Raw genomic sequence first — 22,140 nt, forward strand, 5'->3', positions numbered from 1 at the left:
CTTCCTACAAATACATCAATACTATACAGCCAATGTATTGTCCCTCTTATTATCCAGTAACTGTCAGCCTGATGAAAAAGTACTTTACTGGGGGACACTTACCTGTGTGAAGTGGCCGATCTCAGCATCTGATGTGGCCCCATGTCCATACTTAAAGTCAACATTTTCACTGTACCAAGATTCTATTACAGTCTTCCAGGGGACCATATAGTCAAAGAAGAATATGTTTTCTCCGCAATTAAAACCTGAAAAGTTAAAAGAAACAGTTAAAAGAAACTAGGAAAATACACAATAATATACCTCAAAAAATCCATTCTTCTCTTCATATTGCAATCAAAACAATGAGAATTTAGGAACGAATCATGTATACAGTGATCCCTCAACTTACAATGGCCTCAACATACAATGGTTTCAACATACAATGGTATTTTCTGGACCATCGTAAGTTGAAACCAGACTCAACATACAATGTACAGACAGTCCAGATCTGTGATACCTGTCAATGGCTGGACGAATCGGCCAATCAGAATGGGCATTCACTGGTAAAACCCCTGTATTACTGAAGTGCATGCACTGACTGGTGTCTGGTAGCGCCCCCTACAGTACAGGGAGGTATTACATGTTCTGTACACTTTACCTGTACCAGGGTTAGCTGCTCCATTGGACACCAGGTGAGGGCGACTCCATTACTTTTTAGGACACTGTGTACTGTACAGGACCCTGAAGGAGCTCCTGTCCTCTACATAGACCAGTGTTTCCCAAGCAGAGTGGCCTCAGCTGTTGCAAAACTACAACTCCCAGCATGCCCGGACAGCCGTTGGCTGTCCGGGCATGCTGGGAGTTGTAGTTTGACTGCCCCTAGTTTGACTGCCCCTGTAGTTTGACTGCCCCTGTCCGGGCATGCTGGGAGTTGTACTTTGACTGCCCCTAGTGGTGGCCGGCAGTATCTCCTACCACTGTTCCCCTCTTTTAGAGGCTCCTCTGCCACCTCCTGAATGCATGATGCTGCTGCGCAGCCAGAGAGGAGCAGTAGAGGAGCGTGTGTCCTGGCCTTAGTCACTGTGATGCCCTCCAAATTTGCAGGAGAAGCTGTCATCGGGAGCGAGGAAGACAGTCATGAGGCGGACGCCAGCTGGAGTCACTGCCATACGTGGGAGTGTGTGTGTGTGTGTGTGTGTGTGGCTGGGGGGAGGGGTGTACAGCCAGCCCCTGCCCTGCAGCCTGCTCCTTTTCAGGTGGCACAGGTAGTAACTCTGCTGCAAGCTGCTGAAGTGCTGCCTGTCAGCCCAGGCCCCTTGCTGCACCTCCTGTCACCATCCCTCCTGCTGTCACCCTCCCTCCTACTACACCTCCTGTCACCCTTTTTCCTACTGCACCTCCTGTTACCCTCTCTCCTTCTGCACCCATGTCACTGCTTTCACCCTCCTTCCTGCTGCACTCTCTATCACCCTCCCTCCTTCTGCACCCATGCCTCTGCTGTTACCCTCCCTCCTGATGCATTTGTCACTGCTGTCACCCTCCCTCCTACTACACCTCCTGTCACCCTTTTTCCTGCTGCACCTCCTGTCACCCTCTCTCCTTCTGCACCCATGTCACTGCTGTCACCCTCCCCCTGATGCACCTGTCACTGCTGTCACCCTCTTTCCTGCTGCACCTCTGCCACTGCTATCACTCTCCCTCCTGATGCACCTGTCACTGCTGTCACCCTCTTTCCTGCTGCACCTCTGCCACTGCTGTCACCCTCCCTCCTGCTGCACCTCATCTGACTGCTGTCACCCTCCCTCCTGCTGCACCTCATCTGACTGCTGTCACCCTCCCTCCTGCTGCACCTCATCTGACTGCTGTCACCCTCCCTCCTGCTGCACCTCATCTGACTGCTGTCACCCTCCCTCCTGCTGCACCTCATCTGACTGCTGTCACCCTCCCTCCTGCTGCACCTCATCTGACTGCTGTCACCCTCCCTCCTGCTGCACCTCATCTGACTGCTGTCACCCTCCCTCCTGCTGCACCTCATCTGACTGCTGTCACCCTCCCTCCTGCTGCACCTCATCTGACTGCTGTCGCCCTCCCTCCTGCTGCCCCTCATCTGACTGCTGTCACCCTCCCTCCTGCTGTACCTCCTCATATGATGTCATGTGTTGTGGAGATCTATAATTTCTATTTACATGTGTGAAAACTGTGGAAGCTTCCATTGCCACAAGGAACGGTCCCAAGTATTGCTAAAACATACCTGTAATCTTTCTGTTATCTTGAGGACTATGCCCCAGTATGCACTGTTGGGCCCAGGATTGAGATGTTTTTGCAGCTTCTGGACTCCACACCTGTGAATAGACAACATTATATACATGGGCTCAGTGGTTCGGTGGTTAGCTTTGTTGCATTATAGCTCTCAGGCCCTGGGTTTAAATCTGGCTAAAAACAATTAAATATCATCACCTCTGTTATGGAGAGGCTGGCCAATCCCAAACTGTAAGAACACACTGGCCAAAAAATAAGAACACAGTGGAGTGCTGAATGTGCCAGGCATCATATAAGTCATGTGCCCACATTAGGGGAGCAAAAGAGGTAGTGGGGGATCGAAAAGCTGTGGTGGTGTCTAAAGCCAGGTCGGCAACTAAATTAAAGTCGCTACATTCTAGTTCTAGTACCTCTTTGGTTGGCAATTTTTAAGGTGGAACGAAGAAAATGAGTTTGGCCCAATTTGGGCGAGTACAGTATATGGCATATTGTTAATAGGGCATACAAGAACTATAGGCACCTGTGCTTCTTTATTGGATGTGCTGCTTTATCTCTGTCTATCTATCTATCAGTCTATCAGTCTATCTATCTATCTCATATCTATCATCTATCTATCTCATATCTATCTCCTATCTATCTATCTATCTCATATCTATCTATCTATCTATCTATCTATCTATCTATCTGTGGTGTCCCGGTACCGCATCCTATGTGGTCCCTTTATGTGTATGGGTCCCTATAGCCAGAGTCCCTAGGACATAGGGGTCCATGTTGTATAGTCTACCCCTTGTCACCTCTATTCCATCTAGTAAACCAGCAACTTATGCAAGGTTTATGTAAATATGGTTATATAAATATAAATGAATAGTTAATTACCTGCGCGTAGCGTACCAGGACCTGCGGGTCACGTGACTAGGTGAACTCTATGGTATTTCTGCTTGAGGACCTGTGGAGGTCCCTATGACGTATGCAATCCCATCTTTCTGTGTACGAGTGAATGACAGGTATTCGGACCAATCAGATTCACCCCGCCCCTGCCCATATAAGGGAGCGGCGGCCATTATTCTCTCTCTTGTTCCTGGGCTGTCAACCAAGGAGGACCTGCACAGCTATTCTCGCAGTGAGTTAGGCCTGAGCCCTGCGGCGACGGCTGATCAATGCTAAATCGAGAGTGTGTGGTAGGCAGCCCTTGGTGGGTGTATGGTAGGGATGGTATGATGTTGATATATGAGGGGTTAATATTAACCCTGTCACTCGTGACGCCAGGGTGAGGGCTGGTATGCTGAATCTATTTTCCGGCCTATCGCCGCCCTTCCCAGAAGCGATAGGTGCAATAAAATGACTGAAGGTCCACAAGCAGATTTAACTTGAAATTGAATAACTTTACTGCAGTGCTTGCAATATCCAATGCGTAGTAACAGTCTCATATAACAGTTCTTAGGTTGCTTAGCAACTGTCAGAAGTTGCGACCTTGCATTAAACTTGTAGCCTTTGAATTTAGGGAGTGATGTGCAGATCCGTCCAGATTTAGGGGAAATATTAGGTCCGGTGATACTGCAGAGTGCTTAGATGATTACACACTCTATAATTTAGATCATTCAGCCGTTGCCGCAAGGCTCAGGCCTAACTCACTGCGATTACTGCAATATAGGTCTTCTCTCATCAAGAGCCAGGAGAAAGAGAGCGAGAAGATGGCCGCCGCTCCCTTATATGGGCAGGGGGCGTGGCGATTCTGATTGGTCCGAACGTCTGCCATTCACCAGTACATGGTGTCATGGGATTACTGACGTAAGAGGGCCTCCAAAGGTCCTTAAGCTAAAACCATAGAGTTCAACTTGTCACATGACCCGCAGGTCCTGCAACGCTAATAGAAACAGGTAATTAACCATTTATTTACAAAATAATACTATATACATTATTCTATGGACAATTTAGAAATCTATATACTATAATAGAGGCTACTAGGGGCGGACTGACTAACAGAGGTTACTAAGTCCTAGGGACTCTGGTTACGGGGACCCATAGATAAATAAGTACCATATGAAATGTGGTACTGGGACACCACAAGTGTATCAATCCCCAGACACTCTGCAGCATCACCGGACCTAATCTAACCCCTAAATTCGTATGGATCTGCAATATCTACCCTAAATTCAGAGACTTTCTAAATACCTCAAGATCTGCAGGAACTGTCAGTCACTGAGCAATATAAGGACTTTTATATTAGACTGTTACTGTGCCTTGGATGTACCGTAAGCACTTAAGTAAAGTTGTTCAAGATCAAGTTAAACCTCCTTGTGGACCTTCAGTCATTTCATGCACCTATCGTTACTGGGAAGGGCGGCGATAGGCCGGAGAATTACCTCAGCATACTAGCCCTCAGCTTGGAACATCCAAGACACCTTATATACACCTGATAGAGATGGGTGGGGTGCAGGAGCCAACATGGAGGTAGCCACTCCCCCGTATGTGTAATACAGACAATAGATAAGTCAGCCAGCACTATTTGGTTCCAAACTATTTGGAACCAAATAGTGCTAGCTGACTTATCCATTGTCTGTATTAAACATACGGGGAAGTGGCTACCTCCATGTTGGCTCCTGCACCCCACCTACCTCTATCAGGTGTATATAAGGTGTCTTGGATGTTCCAGATCTTACATTGCCTGCTGAACTGTTCACACAGAGGCATATTCATAGTGTAGGGTCCGTCCCAATGAGGTGACCTTACCGTGGTGGGACGGTCCAAGCTATTTGGCCTCCAAATTTGCAAGCTAAGTACCTCACTATTGCATAATTTCATAATTCCATATTTTCATTTATTGCATTATAGCTGTATAGCTTTTCATGTTTTATCTATATACTCATGTTTTATCTATATCTTTGTGCTAGCTAGCTTCTGATGTTCTATATCTAGCCCAGCAGCCTGCACCTGTATGCCAGGTCTATATAATAGTTTGGAACCAAATAGTGCTGGATGACTTATCCATTGTCTATCTCATATCTATCTATCTATCTATCTATCTATCTCATATCTATCTATCTATCTATCTATCTATCTCATATCTATCTATTTATCTATCTTTCTATCTATCTATCTCATATCTATCTATCTATCATCTATCTATCTATCTCATATCTATCTATCTATCTCATATCTATCTATCGATCTCATATCTATTTATCTATCCCATATCTATCTATCTAATTTATGGCACCAGTGGCAGGAAGTTGGCACAGTCCATTGTACTTACCATTAAGAGATGGAATTGAGAATAGTTTATGCAAATGTATTCTGCTAGAAGCAAATATGTACAAAAATGTCATATCTTTGAAGCTACAGATATTAACCCATCTTAATTCTTGTCATTTTCACTCACCAACTTCAGCATATTACTTGCAGTAGGTTCAGCTTTGCCTCTGAAATAATTGTGAGCGTCAAGAATTTCTTTACGGTTTTCTGGAAGATCGGTGGACAAAGCTGAAATTGGGACATTAGCCTGGAAAACAGTTAATAATTATCAAAATATTTTGCGGGATGAGTTGACAATTTTGGGTGCATATAACTTTTGATTTGTTTTGCCTTTTTATTTAAAAAAAATTTTATGAGATGGGATAAACAAAAAACTGTATACTGAAATATGGTTTTAACAGTCTTGTGGAATTCTTTGGATAGGGAATACATTTTCCTAAACTGGAGTAACCCTTTACAGGCTGGGATTAGAGTTAATTTCGATCCAGGTTGGTATAAAATGGTATCAGCTGTACATGTTCACCTGCAGGACAGGAAGATATTGGACACTGTCACTTTCAAAATGTTGTAGAGAACACTAAGACCCTGACCATATGATAAAACAAGCCAGAAAAAGTGTGTGGTGACCCCACAGGTGGAAGAAAGGTGAAATGAACTTTTTGTGATGCCAGGGCACCATTAACCTACGTGGTCCAGGAATGAGATAGTTTCTCCTGGGTCAATTGCGGGGACAAGGATGAAACCGATGCAAGGTTACAGATCCCTATCTTTATACTGTTGTGGGAATTAGTGATTCTGTGACAGTACAAACTTTGGTGCAGAGGGAAGTGCAGAGTGAACTAGGATAGCCTGTCGCCTTGCTGGGATTAGTAATTGCTCAGATTTGAGATTAAATGGTATCCCACCCTGACTGGAAGATTTTAGACTGACTGGCTGAAGAGAATATTTTCCCCCAGAATTTTGTGCTCACAGCTAGGCTTTGACTTTCACCTGAGCGAGGGAGTGTCCTGTGATTGGCACGGCTGCAGATTTTGGATTTTTCCTCCTTAGCTCCTTAAATGGGCACTGTCAGATACAAAAACTTTTCATATGTTGTAAAGCATGCAAAACCAATAGGTTTTGCATTTGCTTTCATTAGAAAATTTTCAGTATTTCATACTGAAAAAGCCAGTCAAACAATCCCCCCCCTCCCTGCCTGCTTGGACACATACTAGTCCTGCTGTGTCCATGTGTCATCACCTATGTCATGGACACACTCCCTTGATTGACAGCTGTGAGCGTAGGGCTAACAGCTGGAGGAAAATCCTCCCACTGTCAGCTTGTGTCCCGTTACTGTCAGTGAGGACAAGCTGGGAGTTGTAGTTTTGCTAACACTAGGGGAGATGTGAGCAGACAGCATACTGAGGGAAGGGGGCGGAGACCTGCACAGTGAGGACACGCCCCCTCCCTTTGAGAGGAATTCAGACTAGTGAGCTAAATTAAAAGTGTAATAAAAAATAAATAAAGGTGCTAGACACATAACACATGTACATGGTCAGGATTAGGTACTGAGTAATATATTTAAAAAAAACATTTTTGTTGGATCTGATGGGCACGCTTTAAGGACAATAGATGTAGATTTACATCCAGTGCCTGCTCCTGTTATATGAAGCGCGCAGGCACTTCATAGCCGGTGGGTCCCGGCTGCTATCAGTAACCGGGACCAGCGGCTAATGCCAGACATCGCCAATCATGCTGATGTCCGGTATTAACCCTTTAGACGCCGCAATCAAAATTGATTCCGGCATCTAAAATGGGAAATAAGTCATCCCGGCTAGCTTAGCAGTCTGTTCAGGACCGCTGCAGTGAATTCCTGAACAGCTGAGAGGACGGCGGGAGGGCCCTTACCTGCCTCCTCGCCATCCGATCTGTTCCTCGATGCTTAAGTCAGCCGACACGCCCCCTCCCATAGACATGAATAGAGGGGGCGTGGCATGACATCACAAGGGGTTTGGCAATGACGTCGCGATCACAGCCTCTGGCTCCGAGTGTTCTGAACAAAATGTTCAGAACGCTGGAGCACCGGAGTACCCCTTTAATTCCACCCTCTATACTCACTCTTCACTCACCATCTTCTGAACAACTTCACTAGGGATATTCACTGATCTTCCAGTTGCTGATCGTTTTCGTATAGCCCTTCTTTTTCTTCCATTGACAATGTCAGCAGGCACAAAGGCTTGAACCTGTAAAATAAAGGAATGGGCAAGACATGAAACCGGTGATGGATATAGAAACACCTTAAAGAGGTACTCAGACATCAGGTTTAAATAAAGAAAAACACTGCAGAAGTATATAGCATTGCTTACCTGTCTGCCCCAGTTCTGAAATCACTAAAAGCCATTTGTTTTTGGAGGGTCTTATTCCTGTACCTTCTGGTTTTACTTCCTGGTGTTCAGCATTATAATTCCCAGAATGCATTGCTTTCCCTCAGCTTTTCATTAAGATCTCCCCACCCTGCCTACTGCCCTCCCACATCCCTCCTGCCAGTTTTTCAACCAGAGCTGTTGCAGAACATTTCATATGATAGCAGACTATGCAATAGTGAGGTTGCAGCACCTGCTGTAATCATACCCATCTGCTCCTCTGTCTGTGGCATTATTCAGCACAAGGCAGCATGCTGTAAAAACAGTTTATTCTCCCTTAAAGGTGTACTCCGGCCCCAAGACATCTTATCCCCTATCCAAAGGATAGGGGATAAGACGTCTGATCGTGGGTGTCCCGCCACTTGGGACCCCAGCAATCTAGCATGCAGCACCCACCTGTAAACACTGCAGGAAGCGCTGAAGGCCTCTCAGTGTTATGCCTCCCGACCACGGGGACAGAGTATGGTGACGTCACCCCCCGCCCCCTCAATGCAAGTCTATGGGAGGGGGCATGACGGCCGTCACACCCCCTCCCATAGACTTGCATTGGAGGGGTGGGGCATGACGTAACACGGGGCGGAGTCGTGACGTCAAGCCCCACCCCCTCAATGCAAGTCTATGGGAGCGGGCGTGACGGCCGTCACGCCCCCTCCCATAGACTTGCATTGAGGGGGCGGGGGGGTGACGTCACCATACTCCGTCCCCGTGGTCGGGAGGCATAACACTGTGCGCTTCTTGTAGTGCTTGCAGGTGGGTGCTACATGCTAGATTGCGGGGGTCCCCAGTGGCGGAACTCCCACGATCAGACATCTAATCCCCTATCCTTTGGATAGGGAATAAGATGTCTTGGGGCCGGAGTAGGGACTGGTCAGACCTGATGACATCACTCAGGTGGTGGGGCTAGAGCTCAGAGACAAGATCAAGCCAGGCCTCCTGAGACATCAGAGGAGAGAGAAGAGATAGAGAGTTGCTAAGAAAACACCACACTGACAATGAGAGGACTACACAATTTCCTATCAGTAGAAAGGGAGGAGTAGGGGAGGTGCTGAGACAACACCATACTGACAATGAGAGGACTAAACAACATCCTGTCAGGAGTGAATGATGCAAAAACATGCTGAAGTCAGTACAATATGTGATAACCCTATGATAATAAGTTCTATAGCTTGGGGAGTAAGCTTTATTTAAATATTTAATATTTTTAAAACGAGAATACCCATTTAAAGGCATATTCACATAGCTACAGTAAGCAGTGAAATATTAGAAGAGGATAAAACATTACATTAGCTCTGTAGCATTATCATTCTCAGGATTGGTGGGATTTGGGATTTGGATATATAGTAGTTATACCCCTCCCTTTCAGCTCTATCTGTATACTGCTGCTATCTCTATGGGATCAGGATATATAGTAGTCATACACCTTCCCTCCAGCTCTATCTGTATACTTCTGCTGATATCTATATGGGATCAGGATATATAGTAGTTATACACCTCCCCTCCAGCTCTATCTGTATACTGCTGCTGCTATCTCTATGGGATCAGAACATATAGTAGTTATACGCAGCATTCATAGGTTGCGTTTTGCAGGATTTTTCTGTTTTTTGCCATACGTAACACATACACAAGAACATCTACATTAGTTTCTAATAAAAGCCTATGCTGCACATAAGCAAAAATAAAGAAATAAATCCTAGTGTGCTTTTAACATCTGTCATGTGACCATGTACTGATTTTATAAAAACACTGAAAAAAAAATCCCATTACTTCCCATATTAATATCCTCCCCTCCTTTCATCCTATCCTATCGCATATTAGAACCAGGACTTTTTATTATATACTCTCACCCATATCCTCCTGTCTTTTAACAAGCTGAACCTCTGTCTGGTTGTAAGGCAACTATCTACAGCAGGAGCCCTCCCCCCCACTACTGTCCTGTCTGCAGTAATACGAACAGAAAAACGAACCCCTGCATCCTTAACAAAATCATATATGTCAAATGTAAATGGAAGTGAGGTATCTGAAGGAATGCCTTTCCCATGTCAGACTAACAGACGGGGAATAAGTCATGCTTATGCTATTATTATTTATGTTAACCTCTTAAAGGGGTACTCCGCTGCTAGACATCTTATCCCCTGTCAAATGGATAATCCAATAAGATGTCTTACTGTGGGGGTCCTGCTGCTGGGGTAGTAAACAAACTCCAGGATCCTGTGGCAGTGGTCGTGACTTCATGGCAAAGTGCCCTCGCGACGTCACACCACATCCCCTTGATTCATGTCTATAGGAGGGGGTGTGTCAGCTGACACGCCCCCTGTAATACACATGGATGAAGGGGGCATGGCCGTGACATCACAATCAAGGCCTCAGGCTCGGAGCATTCTGAACAAAATGTTCAGAACGTTGGAGCACCAAAATACCCCTTTAACCTGTTAAGGACACAGGGCGTACCTTTATGGCCTGTGCCTGCTCCCCTGCTATGATGCGGGGTCACGAACTGACCCCACGTCATAGCGGGTCGATCCTTGCGGCTATCAATGGCCGGGACCCGTGGCTGATACCAGACATCACTGATTGCGGTGATGTCCGGTATTAACCCATTAGATGCGGCGATCAAAGTTGATTGCTGCGTCTAAAATTAAAGAAAAATGCTTCCCGGCAGCTCAGGGGAGCTGATCAGGACTGCAGTAAAACCACGGTGTCCCGATCAGCTGGGAGGACACAAGGAGCATCCCTACCTTCCTCCTCACCATCCGATCATTCCTCTATTGCTCCATGCCTGAGATCCAGGCTGGAGCAGCAGAGCGCCGTTAACACTGATCAATGCTATGCTTTGGCATAGCATTGATAAGTGTATGCTGTTAGAAGATTGCATGTAATAGTCCCCTATGGGGAAAAAAATGGGGAAAAAAAAAGAAAAGTTTATAAATGTGATTTAACCCCTTACCGAAGAAAAGTTTGAATCACCCCCCTTTTCCCATAAAAAAAATATGTAAACAAAAATAAACATGAACATATGTGGTATCGCGTGTGTAAATGTCCAAACTATAAAAATATAATGTTATTTTAACCGCATGGTCAATGGCGTACAAAAAAAAAATTCCAAAGTCCAAAAATGAGTATTTTTGGTCACTTTGTCTACCCTAAAAAATGTATAAAAAGAGATCAAAAATGGTACTGATAAAAACCTTAGATCAGGGAACAAAAAATGAGCCCTCACACATTCCTGTGTGCGGAAAAATAAAAAAGCTATAGGGGTCAGAAGAGGACATTTTTAAACATACAAATTTTTGTACAAAAAGTTATAATTTGTTAACAGTAGTAAAACAAAATCAAACCTATATAAGTAGGGTAACATTTTAATCATATGGACTTACAGAATAAAGATCAGGTGTCAATTTTGCCAAAAAAAAGTGCACTATGTAGAAACGGAAGCCCTCAAAAGTTACAAAATGGCGGGGTTTTTTTTGTTTTAAACTTTGTTCCACAAATAATTTATTTTAGTTTAGCCATAGATTCTTCGGTAAAATGACTGATGTCATTCCAAGTAAAATTGGTGGCACATAAAACAAGCCCTCATATAGGTCTGTAGGTGGAAAACTGAAAGCGTTATGATTTTTTAAAAGTGAGGAGGAAAAAACGAAAGTGCAAAAACAGAAAAACCATGAGTCCTTAAAGGGGTCCTCCGGTGGCAAACTTTTTTTTTAAACAGATTTGTAAATTACTTTTATAAAAAAAATCTTGATCCTTCCAGTACTTTTTAGGGGCTGTATACTACAGAGGAAATGCTTTTCTTTTCGTCTCGACCACAGTGCTCTCTGCTGACCTCTCCTGTCCAATTTAGGTACTGTCCAGAGCAGCATATGTTTGCTATGGGGATTTTCTCCTGCTCTGGACAGTTCCTAAAATGGACAGTGTTACGCCGAGCGTTCCGGGTCCCTGCTCCTCCCCGGAGCGCTCACGGCGTCTCTCTCCCTGCAGCGCCCCGGTCAGACCCGCTGACCGGGAGCGCTGCACTGACATTGCCGGCGGGGATGCGATTCGCATAGCGGGACGCGCCCGCTCGCGAATCGCATCCCAGGTCACTTACCCGTCCCGGTCCCCGGCTGTCATGTGCTGGCGCGCGCGCGCCAGTTCTCTGAGACTTAAAGGGCCAGTGCACCAATGATTGGTGCCTGGCCCAATTAGCCTGATTAGCTTCCACCTGCTCCCTGGCTATATCACCTCACTTCCCCTGCACTCCCTTGCAGGATCTTGTTGCCTTGTGCCAGTGAAAGCGTTTAGTGTTGTCCAAGCCTGTGTTACCTGATCTCCTGCTATCCATATTGACTACGAACCTTGCCGCCTGCCCCGACCTTCTGCTATGTCTGACCTTGCCTCTGCCTAGTCCTTCTGTCCCACGCCTTCTCAGCAGTCAGCGAGGTTGAGCCGTTGCTAGTGGATACGACCTGGTTGCTACCGCCGCAGCAAGACCATCCCGCTTTGCGGCGGGCTCTGGTGAACACCAGTAGCCACTTAGAACCAGTCCACCGGCACGGTCCACGCCAATCCCTCGCTGACACAGTGGATCCACAACCTGCAAGAACTTATCCATTTGGCCACCCGCATTGACATGCGTTTTTCTGAGAGACATCAGGAGCTCCGCCAGGAAAAAGACTTAGATCTCTGGGCACCTCTCCCACAGTATCCTTTGCAATCTACGCCTGGGCCTCCCGCCGAGGAGGCCATGCAAGTGGATCGGTCTCGCCTGACCCAGGAAGAGAGGAATCGCCATAGGGAAGAAAATCTTTGTCTGTACTGTGCCAGTACCGAGCATTTCTTGGTGGATTTCCCTATTCGTCCACCACGTCTAGGAAACGCACGCACCCAGCTCACGTGGGTGTGGCGTCTCTTGGTTCAAAGTCTGCTTCTCCACGTCTCACGGTGCCCGTGCGGATTTCTCCTTCTGCCAACTCCTCCCTCTCAGCCGTGGCCTGCTTGGACTCTGGTGCCTCTGGGAATTTTATTTTGGATTCTTTGGTGAAAAAATTCTGCATCCCGGTGACCCGTCTCGTCAAGCCGCTCTATATTTCCGCGGTCAACGGAGTTAAATTGGATTGCACCTTGCGTTACCGCACAAAACCCCTCTTAATGTGCATTGGACCCCATCACGAAATGATTGAATTTTTCGTCCTTCCCAACTGCACCTCTGAGGTCCTCCTCGGTCTGCCATGGCTCCAGCTTCATTCTCCCACCCTTGACTGGACCACCGGGGAGATCAAGAACTGGGACTCTGCTTGCCACAAGAAATGCCTTTCCCCCCCTACCAGTCCCGTCAGGCAAGCCTCAGTGCCTCCTCCTACACCTGGTCCCCCCAAGACTTGTCAGGACTGTGCCTTGCCTCCTCATGGCCCCCGTCCTGGTGACACCCTGCCCCGTGCCAAGCTTCACCCTCTGCCCTCCCTCCCCATTCCCACTCCTGCTGTACGGCCTGCCTTTGAGGAAACCCTACAATCACTCCCGGTGTCCTCATCCCATGGGAAGCAGTTGCCGGACAAAGAAAGGGGGAGACCTAAGGGGGGGGGTACTGTTACGCCGAGCGCTCCGGGTCCCTGCTCCTCCCCGGAGCGCTCACGGCGTCTCTCTCCCTGCAGCGCCCCGGTCAGACCCGCTGACCGGGAGCGCTGCACTGACATTGCCGGCGGGGATGCGATTCGCATAGCGGGACGCGCCCGCTCGCGAATCGCATCCCAGGTCACTTACCCGTCCCGGTCCCCGGCTGTCATGTGCTGGCGCGCGCGCGCCAGTTCTCTGAGACTTAAAGGGCCAGTGCACCAATGATTGGTGCCTGGCCCAATTAGCCTGATTAGCTTCCACCTGCTCCCTGGCTATATCACCTCACTTCCCCTGCACTCCCTTGCCGGATCTTGTTGCCTTGTGCCAGTGAAAGCGTTTAGTGTTGTCCAAGCCTGTGTTACCTGATCTCCTGCTATCCATATTGACTACGAACCTTGCCGCCTGCCCCGACCTTCTGCTATGTCTAACCTTGCCTCTGCCTAGTCCTTCTGTCCCACGCCTTCTCAGCAGTCAGCGAGGTTGAGCCGTTGCTAGTGGATACGACCTGGTTGCTACCGCCGCAGCAAGACCATCCCGCTTTGCGGCGGGCTCTGGTGAACACCAGTAGCCACTTAGAACCGGTCCACCGGCACGGTCCACGCCAATCCCTCGCTGACACAGTGGATCCACAACCTGTAAGCCGAATCGTGACAGACAGCAGAGATCAGCATAAAGCACTGGGATTGTGACAGAAAAGAAATCCAAAAAGAAAAGCATTTCCTCTGTAGTATACAGCCCCTAAAAAGTACTGGAATGATTAAGATTTTTTTATAGAAGTAATTTACAAATCTGTTTATCTTTCTGGCACCAGTTGATTTAATAAAAAAAAAAAAGTTTTCCACCGGAGTACCCCTTTAAGGGGTTAAAGATGAAGGGCATAGATGTACGACCTTATCCCACTGCCCTACTATGATGAGTGCTCAGGAGCTGAGTGGGCATCATATCTGGACCCACGGCTAATGCCGGGAATCACCGATCGCGGTGATGCGCAGCAATAACACTTTAGATGCTGCTCTCAAAGTTGATTGTGGTGTCTAAAATTTAAAAAAACAATCCCGGCTGCTCAGTCGGGCTAATCGGGGTCACCATGGAGAAACTGTAGTGTCCTGATCACCTGAGAGGATGGCGGGAGGGCCTTTACCTGCCTCCTCGCCGTCCGATCTGTGCCTCGATGCTCCAGTCAGCCATGGCAGGCCGGAGCAATTGAGCCCCGATAACACTGTATGCAATCTAATGATTGCATGTAATGAAAAAGGGAAATTGGTGGTGCAAAAACCAAGCCCTCATATGGGTTTGAAGGCATAAAATTGGAAGTGTTATGATTCTAGAAGGGAAGGAGGAAAAAAACGAAAATTGGCTTGGTCCTCAAGGGGTTAAGGTTTCGCCTCTTACTGGGTTTGGGATGTCAGGTAAATCTTCTTCATCGAGGACGGCATTCACAGGATTGTTATCACTGTCTTCATTGTCATTGTTGGGGACGGAGTAGATGACAGCTATCTGCCCCTGTGAGTACATTACACAGTGCGTTACAATGTATCAGGATCTATATTGTGTAAATGATGAAGTGCGGAGCTTTGTCCTGTACACACCTGGATTATTGTCAGCATCAGGAGCTTCACGACACTCAGCTTCATCTCTCTGTAAAACAGCAGGTAAATAGTTATATTGGTTTATTACTAAGAGGACAGAGGAAGAAGCTTAAGAAGCTTCAGGTACACCACTTCCTCAGCATCCAGAACGTTTACTTCAGAACGTTGGGTGAGGGTGTTGTGACATCACAGCCACTCCTCTCATGATGTCACACCCCCTCAATGCAAGTCTATGGGAGGGGGCGTGGTGTGACGTCACGACCTCCGCAGCCCGTACCCAGCATTCGGAACTAAGTGTTCCGGACACTGGGGCAGTGGAGTACCCCTTTAAAGGGGTACTCCAGGGAACTAGACCCATAGCCCATCCTTTCCCTCTTACCAACCTATGTATTTGTCTAAATATCATTCATTAGCTAGATGGAGCAGTATTCCTCTTTCAGCTGTCACTTACATGCAGGGGGTGAGAGAAATATGTAATTCTCAAATCCACCTTGTCTTGGTGTAAACCCCACACTGAGACTAGCCCCCACCCTCGAGGACAACACCACCTGAGCTCTGGCTTCACAGGCACACCTCCCCTCCCCTGTCTGTGTGCAGGCAGTGAAGATTCTCAGTCTCCTCAGCACACGCTGTTTTTTTCCTGTGTAGATCTAATCACTGACTGCTGCCATTTAGAGCACAGCATGATTTATTGCTGGAGGAAGGATAGTCTGAAAGAAAAGACCTGCACAGTGTGTGTGTGTGTGTGTGTGAGCTGCAGTGTGAGCATGCATACAGATAGTGAAAGTAATTGGCTGGCAGCCATTACACAGAGCTGCACTGACTTCTGGGAGTTGTAGTCTGTGCAAGCAAGGAAAAAGAATATTTAGGAGACATCAGGGTCAGGGCTGGACTGGCCTACCGGGATACAGGAAAAATTCCTGGTAGGCCGCCCGCCCTGTGGGCTGGCAGTGTCTGGGGCACAGGAGTCCCGACAAGTCACTGTATCAGCCAGTCAGAGATGTCAGGACCTATGTGCACCACAGCAGCAGCATCACACACACAGGTCCTGAGACTCCTGACAGGCTGATACAGTGACTGGAGGTCTGGAGGCTATAAAGTCTGAAAGAAGCAATCTGATTGGTTGCTATGGGCAACTTTTTCTATGGACAGGTTTTGCTAAATTTCAGTGCAGCATAGATACAGAGTAATATGGTGGACAAGGCCGCGATAGCTACAAAACAAATTACAGCTGTTGCGCGTGATCCTCACTCTTCATCAGACCATACCTATTCTCACTCCTGAATGTATTCATACTTTTCTATACTATAGGTACTTTTAACATGTATGTCCTCATTCACACATCACAAGAGAGGTGTATTTGTAAACCCTGAGGTGTGAGAATGGGTCTGATGAAGAGAGGATCACGTGCTATGGCTGTAAGTGTCTATGCTGCACTGAAGGTAAGACTGTAATGCTTACTTATAAACTATTGGGATTGAGCACCAGTCTATATGCAGGAAACTGCTAATCCGGGAAAAGGTGTTTGCTGTACGTGCATCAGTTAAACAAGTCCCAAGCGGGAAGTGTTGGACTTTGTAGTGCTGACCACTGTGTCTTCCAGTGACTTCCTATATACTGCTACGGAGGGTACTCCGGCCCTAAGACATCTTATTCCCTATCCAAAGGCTGGGGATAAGATGCCTGATCGACGGGGTCCCGCCACTGTGGACCCCCGCAATCTTTCATGCAGCACCCCGCTATCATCAGCTTCTGGAGCAAACATCGCTCCAGGTCTGATGAATCCCGATCCCGGGGCCAGAGTATTGTGATGTCACGTTCTCTGCCCCCGTGTGACATCATGCATTTTTTTATTACTTGGGATAAGTGGGTTAGTGTAAGCGAGGTACTAGCTGTGCAAAATATAACTGGGAAAATAGTAACAAAACATGTTTAAACAGCCACATTTCAAAAACTGGAAAAAAATAAAAATAAATCCTGACTCCTAAATGCAAAACAAATTTGTTAAAGTGGAACTCCAGTATCTTAAGTATGTTAACCCTATATATAATATCTACTATGGGAGGGGGGACAGTAAAAAAAAAAAAAAAAAAACCCTCTGTTAAATTCCTCGCTCCTGCACTGTTGACGAAATTACCGAATTATGTTCCTGGTGTCTGGCACTTCCGGGTTAGGTGACGTGATGTCACACGCCAGCCATCCAATCAGTGTCTGAGGCTGGGCATTGCTTTGGCCTGTGATGAGCAGCTGTGTAACGTTACGTCACCGAACCCAGAAGCTCTGGACACTGCAAACTGAGTTCTGTGATTCTGGTTGCAGCGCAAGAGCAAGGGAGAGAGGGTTTTTTTTTCTTATGGTCTTCCCCAAGTTACCGTATCTTTCGCCCTATAGGACGCACCGGCGTATAAGACGCACCCTATTTTTAGGTGCAAAATCTAAAAAATTTAAGATTTTGAACCCAATAGTGGTCTTCAATCTGCGGACCTCCAGATGTTGCAAAACTACAACTCCCAGCATGCCCGGACAGCCGTTGGCTGTCCGGGCATGCTGGGAGTTGTAGTTTTGCAACATCTGGAGGTCCGCAGATTGAAGACCACTGCATAGGAGGTAATACTCACGTGTCCCCGCCGCTCTGGACCAGTCACCGCTGCCCTGGATGTCGCTCCATCGCTGTCGCCGTGTCCCCGTCGCTCCGGAACGTCTCTGCTGCCGGCCGGGTATCCTCGCTCTCCGTCGCCGTCATCACGTCATTACGCATGCCGACGCAGGTACGCGACGACGTGATGACGAGGAAGGAGGGCGTCGGCCATACAGGGGATCCCTGAACGGAGAAGACACCGAAGAGGCAGGTAAGGTCCCTCCCGGTGTCCTGTAAGCACTAACCCGGCTATTCAGTCCAACTGAACAGCCGGGTTAGTGTCACTTTCCCTTCAGACGCGGCGGTCAGCTTTGATCGCCACGTCTCAAGGGTTAATACAGGGCATCACCGCGATCGGTGATGTCCTGTATTAGCCGCGGGTCCCGGCCGCTGATGGCCGCAGGGACCGCCGCGATAAGGGTGTATTCACCGTATAAGACGCACCGACTTTTTCCCCCCAGTTTTGGGGAAGAAAAAGTGAGCCTTATACGGCGAAAAATACGACATATGTTGCAGCTGCATCCTTTCACCTTAGGGCGCAGCCACAACATAGTTCTCTTATGGAGACCTGGAAAATAAAATGTCAGGCTTCCTTGTACTTCCCTGAAGCCGCCGGCTGCCACAATGACGCAATGCTGTGGGCCTGGTATGCAAATTTTTCCAGGGCTGCTTTTTAGCCCCAGTCCAGCCCTGATCAGGGGCCAAAGGAGCTGCCAAAACCACATGGGTAACTACAGAGGACACAGAACAGGCAATGTGGGGACTTTGGGGCATTTTTATTAACGTGAGGGGTCCAGACTTGCAAAGCCCTGGTGGGCTCATCGTACTGGGGCAAATAGTACGTATTTATTGCAGCTCTGTACTTAGATAACAAGATGGATGGATGGATAGATAGAGATTAGATAGATATGAGATAGATAGATAGATGGATATGAGATAGATAAATATATAGATAGATAGATAGATAGATATGAGATAGATAGATATCAAATAGATATGAGATAGATAGAGATGACATAGATAGATATACTGTAAATATGAGAGAGATAGATTTACCTTTCTCACTTTCTAGATTATATCTATCTATTGATCTATATCTGCAGTAGTAGATAGAAAGACAAGTGCACTCACTCAACTTTTCCGATATCTTTGCTTTATTCATGAGTCAGTAACTTTATAGTTTACTGTTCGGTACGGAGTTCCCCTCGTGCGCTGTTCAGAGCAGATTAGCAGGGATGATCCACCTGGGTGATGGTGGCTGTTTCACGCCTGTTGGCGTCACCGAGGGGGCATGAAGAAATGCCAACTGGCGTGAAACGGCCGCTGTCGCCCCGGTGGATCGTCCCTGCTAATCTGCTCTGCACAGCGCATGAGGGGAACTCCGTACCAAACAGTAAACTATAAAGTTACTGACTCATGAATAAAGCAAAGATATCGGAAAAGTTGGGTGAGTGCGCTTTCTAACTTTCTATCTACTACTGCCGTTGTTTTGCACATACCTTCACAGAACAGCAGCACCACCCAGTCTAGAGACGCCTGAACAAGCCATTCCATACCATATACATACTGTCACAGCAAGTGGTGAAAATAGAGGAGTAGCTGCACAACCAAAATAAGTATAGTGGTGCAAGCGGCCAACAAACCTCCGTCACAGGTCCATGATCCAGACAAAAACATAAATAATGGCTGCAGCACTCAAAAATCAGATGGAAAAAAAAACATGGGCAACTTTATTCCATAGTGAAATACATGCAACGTTTCTGCTGCCTGTGCAGCCTTTATCAAGCTTGAGAGGCTGCACATAGACCAGAAACGTTGCATGTATTTCACTATGGAATAAAGTTGCCCATGTTTTTTTTTCATCTGATTTTTGAGTGCTGCAGCCATTATTTTTTAATCTATCTATCATCTCATGTACATCCTTCCATCTGTATCCTCTATCTATCTATCTATCTATCTATCTATCTATCTTTCCATCTATCTATCTATCTATCTATCTATCTATCTCATATCTATCTATATATCTATCTATCTATCTATCTATCTCATATCTCATATCTATCTATCTCATATCTATCTATCTATCTATCTCATTTCTATCTATCTCATATCTATCTATCTCATATCTATCTATCTATCTATCCATCCATCTATCTCATATCTATCTATCTATCTCATATCTATCTATCTATCTATCCATCCATCTATCTCATATCTATCTATCTATCCGCAATGAAATCAGCAGCACTCTATGGTATGTGGAATGGTGTGGCTTTTATTCACCAGACATCACAAACGCAATGTTTCAGCTGTCTCACAAGGCCTTTGTTACGGCCGCTTGACAAAGGCCGTGTGAGACCTCTGAAACTTCGCGTTTATGATGTCTGGTGAATAAAATCCACACCATTCCACATATCCTAGAGTGCTGCTGATTTCATTGTGGATTTATTGGACCCTGACCAGGTTGCTCCAGCTTGAACCTCTTTCACAGTTACAGTGCTGCCTATTTTCTGCATTCTATCTATCTATCTATCTATCTATCCATCCATCCATACCTATAACTATTATATTGTATAATAAGTAATAAAGTACAGATATTCGATCTATTATCCTTTTTGGTTTTGTTATTACCTTTTATTCTGGTCTCGGTTACTCCTCAGAGGTTTGGATGTGGAGCAGAGCGCCTCAGGTAATGTAAATGAAGCAGATCAGAAAGGTGTATATATAAGACAAGAACAGGGAAGACTTCCCGTTTGACTGTTTTTTAAATCAAACATTCAGCTACATTGTTGTAATATTACATTATATAACACATGTTACATGTTACTTCCCCGCTACATGTTTCCAAGTGAATGTATGACAACAAGTAAACATAAGTCATGAAGAATGCCATTGTGCGAGCGCCCCGTGACCGGTGTCCTGGAGTATCACTAAATATAACCCGCCCATTGTTGGTCACCTCCAGAACATGTGGATGACAGCTCAGTGTTGTTTCCTATAGCTTTAGGTTTTTGTAGTTCTCCATCTCACTGGTTTACACATCCTTGGGTGTGATACGTATTTTTGCCATCAGTTTCCTTAACATCAGGTTACCTCATGACATTGCCATATTTAGGGAGAGTGATATGTAACCCGGGTGACGACCTGTCCAGAGGAAATGTTGCTAGAGATGAGCGAACTTACAGTAAATTTGATTCGTCACAAACTTCTCGGCTCGGCAGTTGATGACTTTTCCTGCGTAAATTAGTTCAGCCTTCAGGGACTCCGGTGGGCTGGAAAAGGTGGATACAGTCCTAGGAAAGAGTCTCCTAGGACTGTATCCACCTTTTCCAGCCCACCGGAGCACCAGAAAGCTGAACTAATTTATGAAGGAAAAGTCATCAACTGCCGAGCCGAGAAGTTCGTGACGAATCAAATTTACTGTAAGTTCGCTCATCTCTAAATGTTGCCCATAGCAACCAATCAGATTGTGTCTTTCATTTTTAACAAGGTCTCTGCAAAATGAAAGAAGCGATCTGATTGGTTATTATGAAATAGATAAAACTAAAAACTAGGACAATCCTGATGGCGCCCTCCCCTTAACCCACGCCCCATGACACGCGTGTCATGGGGCGGGGCTAAGGGGAGGGCGCCATCCGGATTGTCCTAGTTTTTAGTTTTATCTATTCCATTTCCAACCGTAACCTGAGGTCACCGACAAGGACGCCGAGGCAGCCACCTCCCCTGCATCGCTACACGAGCGAGTCTACATGCCATCAAAGTACAACACCACACGGTAAGTCACAACTAATTGCACACCTGTACTTCTGACTCACAGTATTTTTCTCTAGGAGCGCACCTCTTCTTTTTTACCTACTTTTCTGATTGGTTATTATGAGCAACTTGGAAAATTTTCTTTTGCACAGGTCTTGATAAATCTCCTTTTAGAAATTGGCGCCCATCACTCTAAATGGCCATGTTACACCCTGTATACGATGTTATTTTGCATTTCATATGTTAGTGGAGATTATATTTTGGTCCATTTTGTGAGCTGAAAGGGAATCTGTAGACCTGGTGGTCATGTAGACAAACACAGTGGGTGGAGATTTATCAAAACCTGTGCAAAGGAAAAGTTGCCCAGTTGCCCATAGCAACCAATAAGATTGCTTCTTTCATTTTTCAGAGGCCTTGTTAACTCCTTGGGGATGGAGAGTGTATGGATACGCCGTACATATTTCCGGTTACCGCCGCTCGCCGGGCGGTGATCGGACCGGGATGACTGCTAATATCTATCAGCAGGCATCCCGTGGCAAAGCCTAGGGGGGGTCCTGAGACCCCCCCCCCCCATGTCAGCCGCAAATCAACGGTCAATTCAGATCGCACGGAAAATAAGAATGATCGGAGCTGTCAGAGACAGCTCCGACCATCCTAAAAGATAGGAGTGAGGTGG

At 46.5% G+C, this 22,140-nt stretch overlaps 1 protein-coding gene across 2 annotated transcripts in view; it reads right to left on the bottom strand.

Annotated features, from left to right (window-relative positions):
- Positions 1 to 21,766, bottom strand: part of LOC130360518 (cysteine-rich venom protein-like) — a 33,374-nt gene extending 11,608 nt beyond the window's left edge. The window contains exons 1-8 of one of the 2 annotated variants that reach the window (XM_056563022.1): positions 21,568 to 21,766; positions 20,343 to 20,395; positions 15,074 to 15,122; positions 14,877 to 14,987; positions 7,599 to 7,712; positions 5,618 to 5,737; positions 2,231 to 2,321; positions 103 to 245 (exon numbers count right to left, since the gene is read on the bottom strand). In XM_056563022.1, coding sequence (XP_056418997.1) covers positions 103 to 245; positions 2,231 to 2,321; positions 5,618 to 5,737; positions 7,599 to 7,712; positions 14,877 to 14,987; positions 15,074 to 15,118 — 624 coding nt within the window. In that variant the 5' untranslated portion in view covers positions 15,119 to 15,122; positions 20,343 to 20,395; positions 21,568 to 21,766. The remainder of the gene's footprint in view (positions 1 to 102; positions 246 to 2,230; positions 2,322 to 5,617; positions 5,738 to 7,598; positions 7,713 to 14,876; positions 14,988 to 15,073; positions 15,123 to 20,342; positions 20,396 to 21,567) is intronic. The other variant, XM_056563021.1, reaches the window with a different exon arrangement.
- Between the last annotated feature and the right edge of the window lie 374 nt (positions 21,767 to 22,140).

The sequence above is a fragment of the Hyla sarda genome, chromosome 3 (genome assembly GCF_029499605.1).
Source record: "Hyla sarda isolate aHylSar1 chromosome 3, aHylSar1.hap1, whole genome shotgun sequence".
Lineage (NCBI taxonomy): Eukaryota > Metazoa > Chordata > Amphibia > Anura > Hylidae > Hyla > Hyla sarda.